Source organism: Lagenorhynchus albirostris, chromosome 6 (genome assembly GCF_949774975.1).
Source record: "Lagenorhynchus albirostris chromosome 6, mLagAlb1.1, whole genome shotgun sequence".
In the NCBI taxonomy this organism is placed as follows: domain Eukaryota; kingdom Metazoa; phylum Chordata; class Mammalia; order Artiodactyla; family Delphinidae; genus Lagenorhynchus; species Lagenorhynchus albirostris.
The window spans coordinates 13,809,193-13,832,688 of NC_083100.1; the positions used below are offsets into that span (position 1 = coordinate 13,809,193).

Genomic DNA, 23,496 nt, shown 5'->3' on the forward strand with positions numbered 1-23,496 from the left:
CTCTTGATTGGGAGTTGAGCTTGTTTGACTGAATGAACTGTTTTGCCTACCTACTTCTTCCTCTTTCACATTCATACTCATTGTACAGGACTTGGAGAGGATTCTTTTTTTTTAACCACTTTATTGAGGTAAGCTGTACATATTTAATGTATGCAACTTGATGAGTTTGGAGGTAAGTATTCATTTGTGAAGCCATCACAATCTATGCAATAAACATATCCATCACCTCCAAAACTTTCTAGCTTGAGAGGATTTTTTTAGCTCGGTATCTTTTATCCATTTCAGGTCAGAAGTGTACATGAATCTGATAAGTAGCTGATGCAGTGTTTCCCTTGTTGGGAACGTGGAACTTGTAGGTTTTCTGAGCATGAAGAGGGCCGCTTAGTCAGAGATTAGTAGAAAATCAATCAGCAGGTGTAAGTGCTTGTTATATGCCAGCTATTATTTTAGTGGCTGAGGTTATTCAGCAGTGACGAAAATCCCTGCCTTCATGGAGCTGACATTTGACTGGGAGGAGAGAGGCCAGGAAAAGAAGTAATGTGAGGTTGGAATTTGAGGGTCACTAGTAGGAGGAGGCTGCTGTTGTAAATAGAGTAGCTAGTTAAAGCTTTATTTTAAGGCGACAGTTGAGCAGAGTTTTGAGGTTGATCAGTGAATGAGCCACTTAGGTATCTTGGGGAAGAGCATTCCAGACAGAGAGAGTAGCAAATACCAACTTGAAGTGAACTTGTTTGCCATATTCCAAGGAGTAACAAGGAGGCTGGTGGGGCTGGAGCAGAGAGAGCAAGGAGGAAGAATAGATGAAGTCAGAGAGATTATCAGGTCGAATAAGGCTTTGTAGAATAGCGTAAGGACTCTGACTTTAACTACAAGAGAAATGAGAAGTCACCGAGGGTTGTGAGCTGCCGAGTGACATGATTTGGTTTGTTTTCAGAAGGTCACTCTGATTGCTCTATGATATTGGGCAAAGAGCAGAAACAAAGACCAGTTAGGAGGCTGTTGTAATAATCTGAGAGATAATGGTGGTTTAGGAGCAGTGGAAGAAATGAGGAATTAGGTTCTGGGTACATTTTGAAGGTAGAGACAACAGAATTGCCTTTTGTTTTACAAGTGAGGTGAGAGACTAAAGAGGACTTGATTACAGACTTTTTGGCCTTAGCAACTGGAAGGATGGAGTGGATATCTGCTCAGTTGGAAAAGACTGCAGGGGAAGCCAACATAGGGGAAAAGATTAGGCTTTCTGTTCTAGACTTGATTGAGATGCCTAGTAGATTTTCAAGTAGAAATATTGAGTAGGTAGCTGAACATAAGACTCTGGTGGTGAGGGCTCCAAACAGGTTATATAAATTTTGAGGTTAACTTAAAGCCATGAGACCAGATGAGTTAACTTCACCTAAAAGCCGAGCGTGGATAGGTAAGAGGTTCAGACAAGAGGTTGGAGGTTGTAGTGATGAGTAAGAAGCAGTAAGCACGCTGACAAATAGGAGCAAGTGGAATAGGAAGAGAAATGAGATTGTAGTGCTTGGAAGGCAGGTGAGGAATCTGTGTCAAGTGGTAGGAGTGATCAGCTCTTTGAATTACTGCCAGAAAGGTCGAGTACGATGAGAAGTGAGACTTTGACTGTTAGATTTAGCAGCGAGGAAGTCACTGGTGACCTTCTCAAGAGTAGTTTCTGTGAAATGGTAGAGATGAAAGACTTATTGGAGTGGATTCAAGATACAACGGGAAAAATGTGACTTGGAGACAGTGAATATAGAAGTCTTCTCCGTAGCCCTGTGATTTTGTTGTAAATGAAAAAGAGAAAAATTAGGTGGTGCTGGAGTAATATGTGGGGTTGTGAGGATTTGTTTGTTTGTTTTCAAGATGGGAAACTGAGGGTATTAAATGCAGGTGGAAATTACCTAGCAGGAAGGAAAATTTTGATGATGCTGGGAAGGGAGATTGCTAAAGGGAGGTCCTTGAGTAGGTGAGTTGGGATGGAACTAGAGCAATACTTGTTAAACTTCATTTTGTATAGGTATCACCTGGGGTTCTTGTTAAAATGCAGATACGGTTCTGTAGGTCTGGGATGGGGCCTGAAATTCTGCATTTCTAACAAGTCCCTAGATGATGTCTGTGCTATAATTTGAGTATAAGAACTTGGCACTTTGAGCACAAGAACTAGCAGGTTATATTGGTATACAGTCAGGTAGGTTAGTGGCTATGGCCAGAGTTTGTGCAGTGTCTCTTCAGGTTACTTCTGTTTTTTTCAGTGGAACAGGAAGCAATTCATTATCCTGGAGGGGATGGAGGAGATGGTGTAAAATCATCCAGGAAAGTAGAGTCCGTCTAGAAAAGTAGGATTGTGGGGTTGTACTAAGGGCCGACTTGTGATTAGTGGTTATGAATTTAAATTCAGATGGATTGAATATGGTTGTATGTATGTTATTCTGTAGTTGCTTTCAGCTGTGTGGGTGCATGTGAGGCGTAGGTGGGCAGTTGGTGTTTAGAATGGCAAGTATTTTGGAGGGGGGTAGGGGGCAAGTTATTTATGGGTGTATACAAGGTGCTTAGAAATGACGGACCATGGGATCTAAAGTGGGAAAGGAGGAAAATGAGAGAATGCTAGGTTTAACAAAGAAAATGTGTGGTTTTATTGTTTTTTTTGTTTTTTAATTACAGATCTCCTCATCTTTAATTTGCTAAGGAGCTCTGCAGATCTTCAGGAGAGGAAAATAGTGTTCATGTCCCCAATTTTTTTTCATCAAGGAACCTTTCTGTCTCTCTGAGCTCATATTCTACTAAATAAATTTAGGGAAAATATGTCTTACACTTTTTGGCTAAAGCAAGTATTAACATCAGGGATTATGATTTTATTTAAAGTGGAGGGTTGTGCTGCAGATAAGAAAGAAGGGAGGTGTTAAAAGGATTTGTTAAAAATTTCTTCTATCAGCTCTAAAAACTTATTTTAAAATGTATCCCTTTATTTCTGTTAAAATAGATTGTTAACATCCTTGTAAGTCATGCAGATTTATAATCATAGCCATATAATAAAATATTTACTATATGGACAAATACAGAAAGATTTTCAACCATTGGTTTTTTTTTTTTTTTTTTGTCTCTTTCTCTCTTTTGGATATTACAGATGACCATGGATGAAAAATATGTAAACAGCATTTGGGACCTTCTGAAAAATGCAATTCAAGAAATCCAGCGTAAGAATAACAGTGGTCTTAGTTTTGAGGAGCTCTATAGAAATGCATATACAATGGTTTTGCATAAACATGGAGAAAAGCTCTACACTGGACTAAGAGAAGTTGTTACCGAACATCTCATAAATAAGGTATCCAACTTTAAAGGACTGTTGCTAACTATATTGAATCTAGAAGTATTATTTTTAAAGGTTCCAGGAAGCCTATAGAAATAATAATTAGTAGCTATATTATAAAACCTCACTTAAAACTTACAATCAGCTAAACCAGAATTTTTGATAATTGAGAGAAGGTGAAGTTTGTGATCTTTGATAGATATAATCTCGGAAGCAGACTTTTAATTTACATATGCTTGTTTATTAATATGTTAATTACAGATCATTATTTCTTTCTTTAAAATGCTTAATCAGCCCATTTTAGCTTTCTCTTCTTTCTCTATATATTTGAAAACAATAAGACTACATTGTTTAAAAAATATTGTCTAAGTCTTTTCACCAAATGAAATTAACTTTATATAAATTTTTTAAGATAAATTAGTGTTGGACTGTTAACATTATAAAATGGTTCTTTGGTTCCAAAAAGATGTATTTGTTTTTTTAGAGCAAATGTTTTTATAAAGCAGACTCTTCCACTGAAAGTATGTCTTGCTTTAAGATTGTCAGATAAGATGTAAAATACCACAGATAAATAAAAACTTCTCAAAGTTTTTGTGTGGTATTAAGGTATTTGTTTTTTAAACTTTATTTTAAAAAAATGGAAAGTTGCATCAGTAGTACAATGATTTACCAGTTGTCAACATTTTGCCACATTTTAGCCAGTCTTTCTATTGGTACTTGTTATTACTGTTACTGGTATTATTATTATTGCTGGACAGTTAAGAGAATAAGTTTTAGATTCATTTACTCTTAAATACTTTGGAATGTTTCTCCTAAGAACAAGGAAATTCTCTCACTTAACCAAAGAACAATGTTCAAAATCAGGCAGTTTAACATTAATATAAAACTGTTATCTAATATGGTCCACATTCAAATTCACCAGTTGTCCTGTGTGGAGGTGATGTCATTTATAGCAGTTCGTTTTCGGATCCAGGATCTAATCCAGGATCACACACAATTCCTCAGCCTTTCTTTGTCTTTCAGCACATTGACATTTTTGAAGAGTATAGGTCAGTTGTTTTGTAGATTGTCCCTCAGTTTTTGGTTTGTCTGATTGTTTCCTCATGACTAGTTTCAGGTTATGCATTTTTGGCAGGAATAATACATAAGTGATGTTGTGTCCTCAGTGCATCACATCAGGAGGCACATGATGTCAGTTTATCCCATTATTGGTGATGTTAACTTTGATCACTTGGTGTCCGCCAGATTTCTCCACTGTGAAGGTACCTTTTTTCCCTTTGTAATTCATAAGTAATTTGTTCAGATATATTTTGAGACTGTATAAATATCCTGTTCCCCAAGAAACTTTCATGTGATGGTTTTAGCATCCATTGATGATTCTTGCATGAATCATTATTGCTACGATGGTTACAATATAGTCACTTTCTATTTCTACTCTTCCTTCTGTAATTCTTTTCTCTTAAATGGGATTACATGAGCAGGTAGCTAGTATCTCATGAAGCAAGGTGATTATGTTCTTCATGCATTCAACAGTTTTTTGTTAAGTGCCTGCCATGTACAGCTTTCTAAGAAAATCTAGTAGATGCAAAGAGATATGATGCTGTCCCTTCCTAGGTTTGTTTTTGCTTTTATTCTGATGGAGAGATGATACACACATTTAGGTAACAGTGTGAGGCATTATATAATTCAATGGCAAATGAGTTGTATGGGCAATAAATGGCTTAGGAATTCAAATGAGGGAGAGATTACCTTGGGCTGTAAGATTTCATGGGAAAGGATGAAATTGAACTGAGCCATGAAAAATTTGGGATATAAGTGAACAGTGTGGAAGGTGTTCCAGGATGGCAGATGTCACATGATTATACAGAAATAAACTTGGATGATAAGTAGAGTTTGACTGAGGTGTATAATAATTTATGGGGATTAGTGGGGTATAGTGTTGCAAAGTTGGTTTGGGCACAGATTGGAGAACTTCAATGCCAAGCTAAGGAATTTGGACTTTACAGTGGAGGTTTATTGGAGGTTTTTAAGTGGATGATATTGTGACAAAATATTTTAAGAAGATTAAGATGAGAATGATATAAATGTAGAATGGGGGGGATGTGTGCTATAAACAGAAGACCTTGAAAAATCTACGTTAAGGTGATAGGCTAGAAATGAGTGGATGATGTCAGAAATTCTGAAGACCAGGTAGAATTCGGTTACTGGGAGAATTATGGTGCCACCAATAGAATTATTGTGAACTTATAGTGGAAAACTTATTTGGAATGCGTAGAGGAGATGACAGATTCTGTTTTAGGTTATATTGGAAATTTTTATAGTTAGAAAGCACCTTAAAAATCATTTTACATGTGATAAAATTTGAGTGTGAGATTGTAATAAGATGTCCAAGTAAAAATATGATGTGTTTGGAGATATACAGGTTCAGAGCTTGGGCAGGAACTCAAAACTGGAGATCAAGATCTGACACTTGGTAGCATGTACTGAGGAATATGTGTTGGAGTGCAGAAAATGAAAATCCCAGAGCCAAGGGATGTCATCTTCAAAAGCAAACTGTGGTAAATAGGTGTGGGAAATGAAGACTGATTTAAGAAACTTGACATCAAAAGAAGGAAGAAAAGTAGAGTGGGGGAGTTTTGCCTAAAGCGGTTGAAGAGGAGAAGATTGGAGCAACTGAATTTTTGGGTATGGAGAGAGTGTGGAATTGAACAGTGGAGAAGTGAAGGTAGAAGAGGGGCATGTTCTCATTTGCCAGAGGTTCTATAGGGTATGATAATAATATCCCCAGCTAACTCTTATTTAGCATTTACTACGTACTAGGGCCACTTCTAGTGCTTTTAGATGTATTCACTTATGTAATGGTCACAACCCAATGAGCCAGATACTACTATTATCTCTATTTAAAAGTGAAGAAACAGAGGGCACAGAATTGGTGATTTGTCCAGATGCATGTAGCTAGTAAGTGGCCTAGCTGGAACAGTATTGAAGTAGTGCGGCTTCAGGCCGAGTCCTTAATTTTTCTATAAATCTGCTCCTGAGGCATAATGAATTGATCAAGATGCAGTAAATATATGCTGAAATTGAGGGTGCATGTGGGGTTTTAGGAAAATCGGTTCAGTTTTTGTAAAGCTATAGTCCTTTAAACTTTAGTTCTTGGTTTATTTATAATTAAAATGAAGGAGTTGGCAGTAATATCTTTGAGATGCTTTAGTTCTAAGACTATCATGAATCTAATAATTAAGCAGTGCAAGTTCTGAAAATGAGATGAAGAGACTTGGAGTAGCTCCTGTGGGGAATATACTAAGGGAACTGGCAAGTGAGGAAAGAGATAGCTCAGTAGGAGTTGTCCTGAATGTGTGATCTATCGTGTGTTTTTTTTTTTTTTTTTTTAAGCAGTGCTTTGCAGCTTGGGCACAGATGCAGAAAAAACATTTGTAGTTATTTGGTTTGGTTGAGAATCGGCTCTTTCAAAAAGTGAAGAGTGGAGGGGAAGCCAGAGTGTGAGGTCAGTGTTGATGTGATTGATATTTGGACTCTGAAACATGGTTAGGTAGAAATCGAAGTCATGTGAACGATAACTCCATGGTAACTGTAAGAGCTTCAGCATATTGTTAAGTCTCTTAAAGTGGTCCCATATCTAAGATTAACTATCATTTCAAAATATAGGCATTTCCCTATAATATATTCCAGAGAACATGTATTCAAGTTGATTATGCTAAAGAATTACAAAGTGTATATGCTAAACTTTTATTTCTCTTACAGATGTTAATGATATATCAACAGCATCTGAAAATATTCTTTAATTTTTATTTCTTTCACAAATACTCATTTGATCACCTTAAGCTAGTCAATTTCTGACTAGGGGATGTACCATTGTCAGCATATCTAATGATTGATTTCTTTATTTAAATTGAATTAAGTTTTTGAACCTCTGTTAGTATCTATGCTTTCATTTTTGTGTTTTCCATTGATCTTATTTCACTTTTACTCTTATAAGACACTTTAAAAAGTCATACAAATACGGTACTGTCTGAAGGGGACACTGTTAAAGGAAGTCTGTTAACTGATAGGGCCATCATACAGTAGACCAAAATGTTTGTCCCCTGATGTCGGAAGTCTCCATTTGTTTACTAGATGGGACTTAGGGATGTTTTTGATCTAATGTGCAGAAATATAGTTTGCATGGAAATCAATATTGCCTGTCTCTACATTGCACCTTCTGACTGGAAGGTAAGAGAGTGGTTTAGGGTTCTGTGGTATCAAAGTAACTGTCTCAGTCTCACAGAATATATCCCTTTTTATGGTTCTGAAAGCATTCCTATGTGGTCCACTCCTCATTTTTTCGTTTACTATGCTTTTAGCAGTTAGCTGAACTGCCTAAGTAATAATAATATATTTTTTAAAGCAAAGTTATTTTCGACTGAAGTGAACCTTTTAGTGCTGTGGTATAGACAGCCAGGACCTATCTTTTCACATTGAAGAATTCAGAGGAAATACAATTTTTTCATGGCATCAGAGTTCGTTGGTACTCCGATTTCAAGATGAGAATAGTGAACATTTTGAGGAACATTTTTGGTAAAGCAGAGTGGTATAAACTACAAGAGGGCAGCTGATGGGAGGATAGTTCTTTGCAATGAAAGTAGCTGATAATGGGCTTTGGAAATAAGCTTACAGAATTGAAGCAGGCATAGAAAAGCTAGATGCTGTTTCTCTTTCTTAGTAGTATATTCTTCCTATCTCTAGAAGCATGTTTCCCCAAGAAACTGAGACCCAAAGGAATTCAGTAAATTTCTCAAGACCGCAAAGCAAAACTTAGGGTGTGATGTGGCCTTTGTGCCTTGTCATTAAAAAAAAATTCTTGTCTTATTTAGTAAATATGAAGACATTTCAGAATTCACAGGGATTATTTTCTTCTAAGTAAAATAGCTTTAAAAGTATGGTTATGTTGGAGAAGAAAAGTTGTGCTACTTGCCAGTTTTAAGGATTTTTAAATTACAGGTCATTTTGTCAGAGCCTCAAAAGTATCCCTATAAGATTTATCATCACAGAATTTAACATTCAAAAGTATTTATTATTTGCTAGGCTGTGGCTCGGGTGTAAGAAATATATTGGTAAATGGGTTGCATCTGATCCCTGCATTCATGGAACAGATAAACAAGTGTTTAGTTATAAAAAGTAATGAAGAAAACAGGGTACAGTGATAGGGAAAAATGATGAGAGCAACTACCTAGGCCAGGGTAGGGTTGTTTGAGAAAGTGGTGGTGTTTAAACTGGGACTTGAAGGATGAGAAGGTGCTCATGAGAAAAGTGGGTTGAAGAGCATTGTAGGCAAAAGGGAATGGTTATGGAACATTTTTTCTATAAAGTGCCAGATAGCCAATATTTCCAGATTTCTGAGCCATATGTTCTCTGTCGCAGCTCCTCAACCCCTCTGTTGTAGCACGAGAGCAGCAATAGACTACACACAATGAACAGGCACAGCTGTATTTCGATACAGCTTTATTTTTAAAAGACAAAAGGACTTCCTTTGCCAATACCTGGACTAGAGAAATTTGGAGGGGCGGGGGCATGTCGTGAACAGGGAATTAAGAGTTGGCGGGGAAGAATGGAACAAGATGAGTTTGGAGAGAAAAGCAGAAGCTGCATCATGCCAGGCCTTGAAGCCATGCTGTAAGGGGGTCATACTTATTGTATGTACTGTAGGTAGCCATTCAAGATTTTAAGCAAGACAGTGATATGATCTGATGTAGATTTTTAAAATATTACTCTGGTCGCTATGTGGTGAATAAGCTACAGGGCCCAAGAGTTGAAGTGGGGGCAATAGGATAGAAGAATCCAATAATTCAGATGAATGATAGTGGCGATTTATACCAGTCTAGTGACACTGGGGATAGAGAAAAGTTTTCAGATTCAGGATTTATTTTGGATGTAGACAGCTTGTTAACTGTGGTTAGGTTGATTGTATGGAATGAGGAAGAGGGAAGAATCCAAGATGACTTCTAGGATTTTGGCTTTTGAACAACTAGGAGTTTCCATTTTTTGGTATAGATTTGGGGTAGAAAAAGAAACTCCATTTGGCAGGTTAATTTTAAGATGCCAATGAAATGAGATATGTAAATCTAGTTCTCTTGAGAAGTTTGGACTGGAAGTGTAAATTTGGGAATTGTGAGCATATAGATGATACTTAAAGCCCTGGAAGTAGATGAAATCACACAGGAAAAAAAAAAGAAGAGGGCCCCAGGTTGAACCCTGAGGAACTGAAACATTTCAGGTAGATTGAGGATTGCAGTGGAGACAGAAAAATGGCCAGAGTTAGTGGTACTTTAAGACTCAGCTCTAACCTTAAATTATAAAATAATTTAATTTTGACCTTTATTTAGCAGCGTTGTGGTTTTCACAGTGTGTGCGTGCGCGCGCGCGTGCGTGTGTGTGTGTGTGAAAAGACAATTTTAAATTCAAAAATAGTGCTAATCAGGGACTTCGCTGGCAGTCTGGTGCTTAAGACTTGGTCTTCCAGTGCAGGGTTGTGGGTTCGATCCCTGGTTGGGGAGCTAAGCTCTCACATACCTTGTGGCCAAAACCCAAAAAAACATAAAACAGAAGCAGTATTGTAACAAATTCAATAAAGACTTTAAAAATGGTCCACATTAAAAAAAAAAAATCTTCAAAAATAGTGCTGATCAGTTCTATTACTTGAGGGCAGGGTTAGGTTAGGGTGGAGCCATATTTTTTTATGTTTTTTCCCCCCCAGCTTTATTGAGATATAACTGACCAAATTGTCAGATATTTAAAGTGTTTTGTTTGTTTTTTTGGAGTCATTTCCTTTTAGAAGATTCCTATTTGGGATTCAAACTTAATAGAAATTCTCTAAGCTCATAGTAAAGTAATGGAGGACTTGTCTTCTTTTTCTACACACCGCTAAGTACTCCATAATAATAAGAAATAATAATATCAATAGAAGTAATAATAGGAGTTTAATGATAAAGAAGTTAGAAGTAGATGCAGTGGAAGAAGTACCGGATAGAAAGTAGGGAAAGGTAGGCTTTAGGCCTGATTCTACCACTAACAATCTTGAACAAACTACTAGATTTTTCTGGACTTCAGTTTGTTAATGTATAAAAGGAGATTGGGATTGGTTTTGTTAGCCTCAGTGGGCTTAAAATTATATAATGACTAAGACTTAGGAAAATCATGGTTTTTGCAGTTTACCATTGTCCTTTCATGTGCCATAATATGTGTTGAGAAGTTTTTTCATTTTTAATTGTTTCTTAAAGTCAGGGGAGAAACTTTCTTTGGTTTTAATGTGGCAAGAACTTTATTTTCCCAATTTTGTGATGATTAACAGTTTTCTTAGATTTGACTGGTGCTTAATTTCCCCTTTTCTTTCAAATTATTAGTCTATAGTAATAACTAAATAATGTGGAGTCTCGTAAGTGAGCTTATAAAAGCTAATTCCTGTACTTTGAAAGTTTGTTCTCCTCTTAGAAAAATAGCTGGACAAAAAAGATGTTGACTTCTTAATTCTAGTAGTACTCCTTAACTCTAGTAGTACTAGAGTCAACTCTAGTTGACTTCTTAACTCTAGTAGTACTCTAGTAGTTTATTATTGCTAAAAAGAATATTTATTCCAGTGGTTTTCAAAGTCTTTCTTTCCATCTTGTTCTTCAAATAACAGCTTACTTTAAATGTGAGGAAGGCAGAGTAAGAGGAGCTTCATCCTCCTCGCTTTACGTTCATTCAGAAAACTGCCTATTGAGGACCTGTTACGTGCCAGGCACTAGGCTAATAAGCATTTGTGTTATATCAAAGATCCCTGTCTTTCTGGAACTTATATTACGGACTTACATACTTGAATCTGTGCCTTGTAATCCTGATCAGTTCTCAGCACTTTGCTTTCCAGGTAGGAAAAATGAAGCCTTGAAGGGGAATTTCAATTTTTAAGTGACTTTCTTGTTGAGTAATTTTTTGTAAAGTCTCCTTGTAGAATAACATCCTACCATTTGTATTTTGTATGTAGGGTCACATTTGTTGAAAATGATGTTTCTATGTAAACTACTTGTTTACAGTATATTAATTTTTCTCCCCATTTTTAGAGGGAGAATGGGAAGAACCAGAGTTTTAAGTATTATGTTTATTCATAGTTATATTTAGATGTTTATGTAGTAGTACTAATTGCCTGAGGGAATGAAGTTGGTAATTTTATGGTAAGCACTGGACTATTTTGTAGGCCAGTTATTTAAACAGATTTAGCTTTAGCTTTTTTAGTGCTTTTCCTTTATTTCTAGGCAAATGTGAATGAATGTAGAGACTTTTAAAATGGCATTTATGTACAACACAACGTAAATACAGTGATTGCAGTTAATTACGAAGGACATTGATAGAAACACTAAGGACTAAGATTTTCATTAGCAAAGACAGATTCACTTTAGAGGCCCACAGATACTGAGTCTCTCCTGTGTTTTATCCACCAAAAAATAATTAAGACACCATGCCTATCAGCAAGAAACCTCCCAATTTTAGTGAGGGAATCAGATTTGAAGGGGAATTACTTTGTCTGCAGAATTCAGGACAAAGTAGAAAGAGGAGGTCACTTGATGAGCCTTAAAGGATTATGAAAGATTCATCATGTAAACAAAGGCAAAAGATAGTCTCAGTAAGGAAAATGGCATGAGTAAAAAAGGCAGCTAGGTTTGAGCATTGTCTGGTGGACCAGTATAAGTGTAAATGGAACATAAAGGACTTCACATGCATTTGTAGGAAACGAGAATGGTAAAGTTAGTTGGACTAACATTGTAGGGCATTAGGCTTTTATTCTGTGGGTGGTAGGAGCTGTTGGGTTTTAATTTTTAAAAATAGACAGATTGAAATAGAAAAGATGGAGTAAAAGGTTTAGTAGGAGTGCCATTTTCAGTGCTTCTTTGCTACTTATCTTTCATTCTCCTGCCATCTTGTCTTGTCCTTTTTCCTAATTTAAAGTTGTTGGAAGAAACTAAGAACCCATTACATTGAATATTGGATCAGCTTAGGGTGATGACAGGAGTCAGAAAGAAGACGAAGGCTCTCAGCTAGGTATACAAACCCTTAAGAAATATGATTTGGAAGAGTGACTTGAATATAAATAGGATAATCGCAAAAGAGAAAGATTATTAGGGATAAGGTGAGGAAAATGGGCTGTTAGAGAGTCAGAAAGATACCAATCATAGAATATGAGGGGCATAGGAAATTGAGTAGTTTCTACTTTGAAAAGATTGAAAGAGAAATGATGTTGGGGAAGAGCCAAGTTTAGAGTGTTATTTAGCAAGTTCACCCATGTTAAATACCAGCTATTCCCACTTAAATTGTGGAATAGACAGTAAGCACTGTGAGGGCAGGTACTGCTCTCTATTGTAGTTTCTAGTGATGTTCTTTTAATATTTATTAAGCTAAGACCTGTTTCATTCATTTTTTGTGTCTCCTGCTCTTCATATTTGCTCTCCGTAATTGTCTATTGAAATGAATCTCTAAGAATAATACTAACAGTCAAATGGAAACCATCATGGTTTGTATCCATGAACTGCAGAGATCTGTTTTGTCTTCTGTATGTGGGGTAGTACTTCTACCTACCCAAGTTAATTACTCCTGAATCTAACCACTTTAAGCAGAGTGTGTTTCACCATTTAAAAGCACAGTGTAGTTTTGGGGCTGTATACCTCTGATTTCTTGAGGCTGGAGTCTGTCTGTCTGCTGGGAACCAGATTGTGTGATCTTGTGGAACTGTGTTTTTTTCCTCCATGGTATTCAGGAGAACAAAAAGACTAGTTGCCATATTGCCGTGCTTTGTATATATTTTACTGTTTGTTATTTCAGTGTCCCTGTTGTTCAGAGTTTAACTATGGTATTAATGCTATAATGTACTTGATGCTTTTAATGTATATCTTATTGTCTTAACCATTGGGAATGAAGTACTTTACAAATGATAAGCATATTGTCCTTCTATGGTATACTGCTTTTTTATTTCTGTTTTCCTTTCCAACCATTAGGTAAAAAGCTACCATTTTTCATGATACTACTTTGTCCTTAAATCCCGATTTTCCAAGTTGTGTTACTTTTTTAAGAAGTTCAAAAGAATATTTGAACTAAGAATGTATTTTTTAAAATCCCAAATTTGGATTTTTTTATTTTCTTCAACATGTAGCAAATTTTCTTTGTGAAACTATGAAAATCCATTGTTCTAATTGCCATCATGTGCCCTTGCTTTGGACCTCACAACTTCTTTAGTACTATTCATTGGATTTCACTTTGTATTGAGGCCATATGAATGCTAATATTAGGCTCCTGTTTCCTACCCTCCTGTATTTATAGAGATTGTAAAGTGACTGCATTTTGTATTCTCCATGGTGCCTAGCACCCTGCTTCACTTTTTGGAAGTAATCATTAAATATTTGAATTGTCAGTTCAGGGAAAGATGTTTATGTATCCTTTTGAATTAAGAGCTTCGTTTTGGACACTTTGTGAAATTCTTAAACTTATGTCACTAACTATGTATACATTAGTAAACTTATTTATAGAAGAATCTTCTGACAGCAGTCAAGAAAAACGTTTTCCCTGTAGTGGCTATCTTTAGTTTTGTTAATGATACTGGTATGATTCCTTTGATCAAGGTGGCCACCTTTATTCTAAAAATTAGTGAAAATAATGAAAACAGTACTGTCAGTGTAGAAAATATCAAGAGGGCAGTGAATTTTATTCCATTCAGGAATCTCTTGTCATGAGTGAATTCTTAGAAAGTTTAAAATATCTACAAAAGTTAAGGTTAGCTCTCCTCATCTTTAGTAGGAGTTTGCTTTGAAATACAAAAATCTTAAGGTTGTACAAAAATCTTAAGGTTGTTATATGTATTACGAGATAGCAACATCTATTCACCAAACTTAATGGAGGTTGGCTCCATTACGAACTTCTCAAAGTATGAAGTAAAAGAATTCCTTCTAGTTGTGGAGAAATTTCTGTTCTTTAGAGGAAGGAAAGCAAGAATCAAGTGGAAATTGAGAGTTTAGAAAATACTGTATAAAATATGTGAATATATAGGTATACGTGTTTTATTTATGTTGCTTGTTTCAGAAAATTTAAGGCACTTATGAATTTTCTGAGTATCTTGTTAAAATGCAGATTATGATTCAGTGGGTCCAGCTCACCAGTGATGATGATGATGATATTGACCATGATTCTGCTCTGTGCATACCACACTCTGAGTAGCAAGATTCAAATACGTATATGAATAATTTTAAGAATATGTAATACAAGTAATATTATAACAGAAGCAAATGCTTATATAGCATTTACTGTGCGCTAGGCACTGTTCTAAGTATTTTGTGTATACTGATTTTATCCACACAGCAGCTCCTTGAAGTAGGTGCTATTTCTGTTTTTATAAAAACTGATACATAAAGAAATTAAGTAAGTTGCTCAGGGTCACACATCTACTAAATGTGTGTCTGTGAATTGAATCAGGCAGATGGGCTTTTTCGCATCTGTATTCCTGTGCTGCCACTGTTCACCATGTAATCTTTTAAATCAAGAATTCTCGGCATAACGGGAAGAGCTGTGGAGCTTTTTTCAAAGGATGTGTCAGATTAGGAGACATACCGTCTACACTCCATGGCTTGGCTTCCATTGAGATTTACTTATACAGTAAGCCACTTTTATTGATAGGTTTATGTCACATCACTTTGGTGTGATGAAGTGAAAAATATTTTGAGATCTTCAGGAATTATTCTTTAATGGCATTTCTAGGAAAAACAGGGTTTATATAACTGGTAAAATTTGTAAAGTGACTAGCCCCCAGATCACATACGCAGGGCTCTGAAAAATTCAAATGTTGTGAGAACTTATATGCTATTTTTGATCATGGTAAATGTTGCATATTTATGTAAATACTCTGGTTTCATCAGGTGCGACAAGCAGTATGTTTTAGAATTTAGAGCCAAGAACGATACTTAGCAAGTATCCAGTGGCTGTCTCAGTTACAGGCACACCTTGTTGTGTTTAGCTTTACTGCACTTAGCAGATAACTTCATCTTTTTTTTTTTCCCACAAATTGAAGGTTTGTGGTAACCCCCTGTTGAGCAAGTGGGTCAGGCACCACTTTTTCAACAGCATTTGCTCACTTCACATGTCTGTCACATTTTGGTAATTCTTGCAGTATTTCAAACTTTTCATTATTATTATATTTGTCATGGTGATCTGTGATCCGTGATCTTTGATGTTGCTGTTATAGTTTTGGGGTGGGAGGCACAAACTGTGCCCAAATAATATGGCGAACTTACTTAATAAATGTTGTGTGTGTTCTGACTGCTCCACTGACCAGCTGCTCCCCTGTCTCTTTCCCTCTCCTTGGGCCTCTATTCCCTGAGACGTAACAATATTGAAATGAGGCAAATTAATAACCCTAATAATGGCCTCAAGTATTCAAGTGAAAGGAAGAATGGCGCGTCTCACTTTAAATCAAAAGCTAGAAGTGATTAAGCTTTAGTGATGAAGGCATGTTGAAAGTTGAAATAGGCTGAAAGCTAGGCCTCTTGTACCAAACAGCCAAGTTGTAGATGCAAAGGAAAAGTTCTTGAAGGAAATTAAAAGTGCTTCTCCAGTGAACACACGAATGATAAGAAAGTGAAATAGCCTTATTGCTGATACGGAGAATGTTTGAGTGGTCTGGATCGAAGATCACACCAGGAACAATAGTATTCCTCTAAACCAAAGCCTAATCCTGAGCAAGGCTCTAACTCTCTTCAGTTCTGTGAAGGCTGCGAGAGGTGAGGAAGCTGCAGAAGAAAAGTTGAAGGCCAGCAGAGATGGGTTTGGAGGTTTACAGAAGGGAGCTGTCTCCGTAACATACAAGTGCAAGGTGAAGCAGCAAGTGCTGATGTACAGACTATCAAGTAATCCAGAAGATTTTCAGTGTAGACAAAACAGCTTTCTATTTGAAGAACATGTCATCTAGGACTTCCATAGCTAGAGAGGAGAAGTCAGTGCCTATCTTCAAAGTTTCAAAAGATAGGCTGACTCTTGTTAGGGGTTAATGCAGCTGGTGACTTTAAGTTGAAGCCAGCACTCATTTACCATTCTGAAAACCCTAAGCCCCTTAAGAACTATGCTAAACCTACTCTGCCGGTGCTATATAAATGGAACAACACAGCTTGGATGTCAGCATGTCTGTTTACAACATGGTTTACTGAATATTTTAAACCCACTGTTGAGACCTACTGCTCAGAAAAGAAAGATTCCTTTCAAAGTATTATTGTTCTTTGACAGTGCACCTGGTCACCCAAGAGCTCTGATGGTGATCTATAGACGATTAATGTTGTTTTCATGCCTGCTAACACAACATCCATTCTACAGTCCATGGATCCAAGGAGTAATTTCAACTTTCAAGTCTGTTTATTTAAGAAATACATTTCATAAGGCTATAGCTGTCATGGATAGTGATTTTTCTGATGGATCTGGGCAAAGTCAAATGAAAACCTCCTGCAAAGGATTCACCATTCTAGATGTCATTAAGAGCATTCATGATTTGTGGAAAGAAGTCAAAATATCAATACTAACAGGACTTTGGAAGAAGTTGATTCCAGCCCTCACGGATGACTTTGAGGGGCTCAAAGGGTGGAAGAGGTAACTTCAGATGTGGTGGAAGTTGCAGAAGAACTAAAATTAGAAGTGGAACCTGAAAAGTGGTTTCTTAAGATGGAATGTACTCCTGGTAAAGATGCTGTGAAGGTTGTTAATGTGATAACAAAGGATTTAGACTATTATGTAAACTTAGTTGATAAAGTAGTAGCAGGGTTTGAAAGGACTGACTCCACTTTTTTTTTTTTTTTTTTTGCGGTACGCGGGCCTCTCACTGTTGTGGCCTCTCCCACTGCGGAGCACAGGCTCCAGATGTGCAGGCTCAGCGGCCATGGCTCACGGGCCCAGCCGCTCCGCGGCATGTGGGATCTTCCCGGACTGGGGCACGAACCCGTGTCCCCTGCATCGGCAGGCGGACTCTCAACCACTGCGTCACCAGGGAAGCCCCTGACTCCACTTTTGAAAGAAGTTCTACTGTTGGTAAAATGCTGTGAAAAAGCATTGCATGCTACAGAGAAATCATTCTTGAAACAAGGAAGAGTCGATTGATGCAGCAGCTTCATTGTCATCTTATTTCAAGAAATTGCCACGGCCGCCCCCGCCAGCCTTCAGCAAAACCACCACCCTGATCAGTCAGCAGCCATCAATACCAAGGCGAGATCTTCCACCAGCAAAAGATTACGACTCCCTGAAGGCTCAGGCGATGGTTAGCATTTCTTAGCAACGAAGTATTTTTAAATTAAGATATGCACATTATTTATTTAGACATTTATTTAGTCTGTTGCACACTTAATAGACTACTGTATAATGTAAACATAACTTTTATATGCACTAGGAAACCGAAAAATTCATGTGACTTGCTTTATTGTGATATTCACGTTATTGCAGTGGTTTGGAACCAAACCCACAACATCTTCGAGGTGTGCCTGTATTTTTAAAATAGTGGAAAACCCCACTTTTAAAATCACACAAAACCAATATAAATCATACTTAATCAGGGGAAACAGTGCCCACCCTGGAGTGGTACTGAGACATCTTAGTGGAGCATTGCATGAGTGCCATTGATCTAATCAACCCCAGCCATATTACAGGGAAGAGGAGCTGCAGACTGTATAGGTCAAAGTCAAAGTCAAAAGTCCTAATTAGTAACTGCCCTTGGTAACTGTCCGCAAATACTAATTTTTTTTAACATCTTTATTGGAGTATAATTGCTTTACAATGGTGTGTTAGTTTCTGCTTTATAACAAAGTGAAATCAGCTATACATATTCGTATATCCCCATATCTCCTCCCTCTTGTGTCTCCCTCCCACCCTCTCTATCCCTCTAGGTGGTCACAAAGCACCGAGCTGATCTCCCTGTGCTATGCGGCTGCTTCCCACTAGCTATCTATTTTACATTTGGTAGTGTGTATATGTCCATGCCACTCTCGCACTTCGTCCCAGCTTACCCTTCCCCCTCCCGTGTCCTCAAGTCCATTTGCAAATAGTAATTTGATTGTTTTAGCTCCTGAGTGAACATTACAATACTACAGATTACTAAGAGGTTGCACCTCTTAACATTATGTCAGTAGTATCTCTGTGATACTTTTAAATGTTCTTTTTTTAGCATTATGCACCATTTTATGTTTTTAATACATGGTATATATATTTCAGTGCAAAATAATGCTAAATACAAATATCTGTATTTACAGAGATTCATCTGTGTTGGAATTAAGTATTGTGCTGAGTTTTAAGACTTTCTAAGAAGGAAGTCCTTTTCAGTAGTCCATACCATCATTAATTATGTGGCTCAGTTCTGGTTTCAGTAAACTTTAGAATTAAAATCTTTATAATTAGTTTTAGCTGATAAATTTCTTTGTGTTACCTAGATATTAGGATTGGCTTGCTGGGACTTTGCCCCAGGCATTTAAATTTAGGTGAAAAAATTTTAATTAATGATTAAAAATAAATGTGTGTATGTTAGAGGGTGGGGGGATACTGTGTAGATTATTAATATCCTTCAACTCTCCATCCAGCCAGGAGCTGCTGCCCCAAGGTCAGCCTCCTTGTCAGTCCTTGTAGCTCCCAGTCATGCTCATGCCTGCTGGCCTTCCTGTCATCCCCTTTTCCATCCTTCTCCCCCTCCCTTTGCCAGTAATTTGATTGATTTGAGGATGTATTTCTTGCAACTTGGATGTTAATTTATCAGTGAACAGGTGTTGTTATTGATACAACATTGAAAAATAAAAGTGGGTTTTTTTTTATTTAGTAATCTCCTTTAATCTTTGCTAAGTGTGTAATAAAAAGGACAGGGAAAGCTCTATTCACAGAAATTGACATATTCACAGTATGTCAATTTGAACTATAGCAGAGGCCTTTGTAACGTTGGTATACTCAAAATAATTAACAATTCTTCATTGTTTGGCATTCAAGTTGCTCTTATGAATAAAGATTGTGGCATCATAGCTTACATTTATAATATGATAATAAAACAGGACCCAATTTTGAGAATCATAATTACTGCAAGTTTTAAAAAGTCAAAATACAATAAAATTAGCCTTTTATTTTCATGTACAGTTCTGTGAATTTTAGCCCATTTATAGATTTATGTAACTGCTATCACAGTCAATATAGAACATCCTTCACCCCAGAAAATTTGTTTTCCCTTTATAGTGACATCCTTCTCCCACCCCTAATACCTGGCAATCACTGATCTCTTCTGTCACTATAGTTTTGTTTTCTCAAGAATGTCCTATAAGTGGAATCATACAGTTTGTAGCCTTTGAGACTAACTTCTTTCATTCACATAATTATTTTGCAATTGAGCCAATCTGTTGTGTATATCAATAGTTTGTTCCTTGTTATTGCTGAGTGATATTCTTCTATATAAATGTATCAGTTTGCTTATCCATTTACCTGTTTACTTGTTGCAAGACATTTGGGTTGTATACAGTTTCTTCTGATTATGAATAGAGTTACTATGAACATTTGTGTACAGCTTTTTGTGTGAATATAAGTTTTCATTTCTCTAGGATAAATTCCTAGGAGTGGGATTGCTGGGTCACGTGTAAGTGTATGTTTTACTTCATAACATACTGCCAAACTGTTTTCTGGTAGGGCTGTACCATTTTGCATTCCCACCAGCAATGTATGAGAGTTCTAGTTGTTCAGAATCTTTGTCAGCACTTGGTATTGTCAGTATATTTTATTTTAGCCATTCTAATGGGCGTGTGTAGTGGTGTCTCATCACGGTTTTAATTTGCATTTCCTTAATGGCTGATGTTGGTGAACATCTTTTCATGTGTAGAATTTGTTCGAGTCTTTTGCCCATTTTAAAATTCTGTTGTTTGCTTTCTTTACTGAGTTGTGAGAGGTTTTTGTTTGTTTGTTTGTTTTTATTCTGGGTACAAGTCATTTAATATTTTCTCCCAGTCTTTAGTTTGTCTTTTTATTGTTTTAACAGTACCTGCAGAACAAAAACTTTTAATTTTGATGGAGTCCAGTTTATCATTTTTTTCTTTTGTAGCTCATGCTTTTGGTGTTAGGTTGGAAATTGCTTAAATCTCAGATGACATTGTATTTTTCTTACATTTCATTCTGCTATACCCTTTTTCTTGGAATTATTACAGTGCTTTGGAAATGAAATGATATAGCTAGAAACTTTTCTCCTAAAGTAAAGTTTAATGTTGAATGTTAATGGATGGCTTAAAAATATCAGGACTCAGAACCACATCAGTATGATTATTATTATAACTATATAAAAAATATTCATATTGAGGAAATTCTGCAAAGGGAAGGAACAGAAATGGCTAGTGTGGCTCTTTTAAGTCAGTGGTTTCCTAATCCTGGCTATTGTATCAGAATCATTGGGGTAGCTTTAAAAAGAAAAATACCCAGATTCTCTTTCTTTTGATCAGTGATTTTTAGATCAGTAAATTGGTGGGCCCCCCCAATTTTTTTTAATAGACTTTATTTTTAGAGCAGTTTTTGATTCACAGCAAAATTGAGCAGAAGGTACAGAGATTTCCTATATGTCCCCTGACACATGTACAGCCTCCCCTACTATAAGCATCCCATACCAGAGTGGCACATTTGTTAAAATAATGAACCTACACTGACATACCATTATCACCCAAAGTCCATAGTTTACATTAGAGGGTAATTCTTTCTTTTTTTTTTCTTTGCGTGGTACACGGGCCTCTCATTGTTGTGGCCTCTCCCATTGTGGAGCACAGGCTCGGGACGTGCAGGCTCAGCGGCCATGGCTCACGGGCCCAGCCGCTCCGCGGGATGTGGGATCTTCCCGGACCAGGGCACAAACCCGTGTCCCCTGCATCGGTAGGCGGACTCTCAACCACTGTGCCACCAGGGAAGCCCTAGAGGGTCATTCTTGGTGGTGTTTATTCTATGCATTTTGACAAATGTGTAATGAAATACTATTATAGTACCATACAGAATACTTTCACTGCCATAAAAATCCTGTGCTCTGCCTGTTCATTTCTGTTCCACCCTAATCCCTAGCAACCACTGATCTTTTTTACAGTTTCTTTAGTTTTTCCTTTTCAAGAATGTCATATGGTTGGAATCATATGGTACGTAGCCTTTTCAGATTGTCTTCTTTCATTTCGTACTATGTACTTAAGGTTCCTGTGTGTCTTTTCATGGCTTGATAGCTTATTTCTTTCTAGTGCTGAATGATACTCCACTGTCTGGATGTACCACAGTTTATTTATTCAGCTACTGAGGGACATCTTGGTTGCTTCTAAGTTTTGGCAGTTATGAATAAAGCTGCTGTAAACATCAGTGTGGGGGGTTTTATGTGGACATAAATTGTCAACTCCTTTGGTATTTATTCCAGGGTGCATAATTTTCTGTATCATATAGTAAGAGTATGTCTGGTTTTGTAAGAAGCTGCCAAACTCTCTTCCAAAGTGACTGTTACCATTTTGCATTCCTACCAACACTGATTGAGAGTGCCTCTCGCTCTGCATCCTCACCAGATTTGGTGATGTCGTTTTGGGTTTTGGCCATTCTAATAGATGTGTAGTGGTATCCCATTGTTATTTTAATTTGCAGTTCCTTACCGGTCAGATGTTGAACATCTTTTTATATGCTTATTTGCCATCTGGATATCGTTTTGGTGAGGTGTCCAGGTCTTTTGCCAGTTTTTAAAATTGGGTTGTTTTCTTATTGTCGAGTTTTATGAATTCTTTGTGTATTTTGGATTACAGTCCTTTTTCAGATGTGTGTGTCTTTTGTTAATATTTTCTCCCATTCTGTGTCTTCTCATTCTCTTGATTGAAATCTATTAGTCTCCATGGGATTCTATTTCTTTGCCAAGTTTGTGATCTACTGTTTTAAATTACCGTGTCTTGCTTTATCCTTTGCAAGGCTAGATGTCTTGCATAGCCATCAGTTTTCAGCTACTCGTTTATCCTCTTTGTCACAGCTGGTCCATCCTGCTCTCAACTTCCATGGTTCTTCATCGTTTCACTCTTCAAATTCCAGTTCTTTATCTGGGTAATCTTCATGTAGATTTTCTCAAGTAATGATGCTGGTCGTACTTGATCTGCAGGTCCATTTGGTTCTGGTACCACCTCTACATCAGGGTTGCCTTTGCTGGTGCAAAGATTAATCATGTTACAACACACAGTTCCCACTTTCTATTTCAAGTTTTCTGTATTGTTATGTTAATAATTTGTAAAATAAAGGTTAAATCTTTTTTTCACTTTATGTGTATTTTGCTTTATATGCCAACTTAATCTTCTTTTGAAAAGCCTGTTTTGATCTTCATAAAGATTGAATTTTCACCTCATTCCTACCATTTTGTTGTATATGTTTGAACAAATATGCATTCACTTTTCATGTATCAGAGTATGAAGATATTTTTCTGGGGCAGTTTTAGAGGAATAGTTTTTTGCTCATAAAGTGATCTGAATAATTAAGAGATAGTTGCAGCAAGTGTGCCTAAGGGTATTTATCTTTCATCTTTCAGTCCTGTCCGTGTGTGTAATCTTTCAAAAATAAATATAACAAAATTAACAGTTTATAACAGCTTACTTTCTGCTAAGTAAAATTCACTGTTACTGATTTGTCAGCATGATTTTTTGAAGTATAATGCAAATAAAGCAATTTTATCATTTATGACACATTGTGCTAGTTGATCGCATTTTAATTTTGTTGAAAGGCAGGTATCTTACACTTGTTGCTATGTTTTAGTGTATAAATCATTGATTTTAGAAAATATGCCTTATTTTATAACTTTTAAAATTTAATTGGTAAATTTTTCATTTATCCAACAAATATACCAAGCATATTCTTGCATTCCAAAATCAGGGTGACTTTAATACAGTTAACATATAACTTGATTTTATAACAAAGAGCGTATATAGAAGTTCACTTAAGTCCTTACAAATAATTAATTCCTAGATATTATGGTGTTTGGAATATATAATTTAATTTTTGTTATGTAGTAGTTTCTCTAGTATTGTCATGATTTTGATTTAATTGCTACTCAAAGTTTAGTGGTTCAGTGAGAGAATATGAAGGTTGAAGAATTTTGTAAATAGGTACATTTGCAACTTGCTGTGTTTTTGTTTTTAGCGTTAGCT

At 36.6% G+C, this 23,496-nt stretch overlaps 1 protein-coding gene across 4 annotated transcripts in view; it reads left to right on the plus strand.

The window, feature by feature from the left end:
- The window catches only part of CUL3 (cullin 3), a 96,830-nt gene that overhangs the window by 16,877 nt on the left and 56,457 nt on the right, over positions 1–23,496 (plus strand). The window contains exon 2 of one of the 4 annotated variants that reach the window (XM_060151960.1): positions 3,125–3,322. The exons of 1 other annotated variant lie outside the window; for it this stretch is intronic. In XM_060151960.1, coding sequence (XP_060007943.1) covers positions 3,125–3,322 — 198 coding nt within the window. Of the gene's footprint in view, positions 1–3,124; positions 3,323–4,506; positions 4,570–23,496 lie in introns of those variants that run through there. 2 more of the 4 variants (XM_060151963.1, XM_060151962.1) reach the window with 2 other exon arrangements.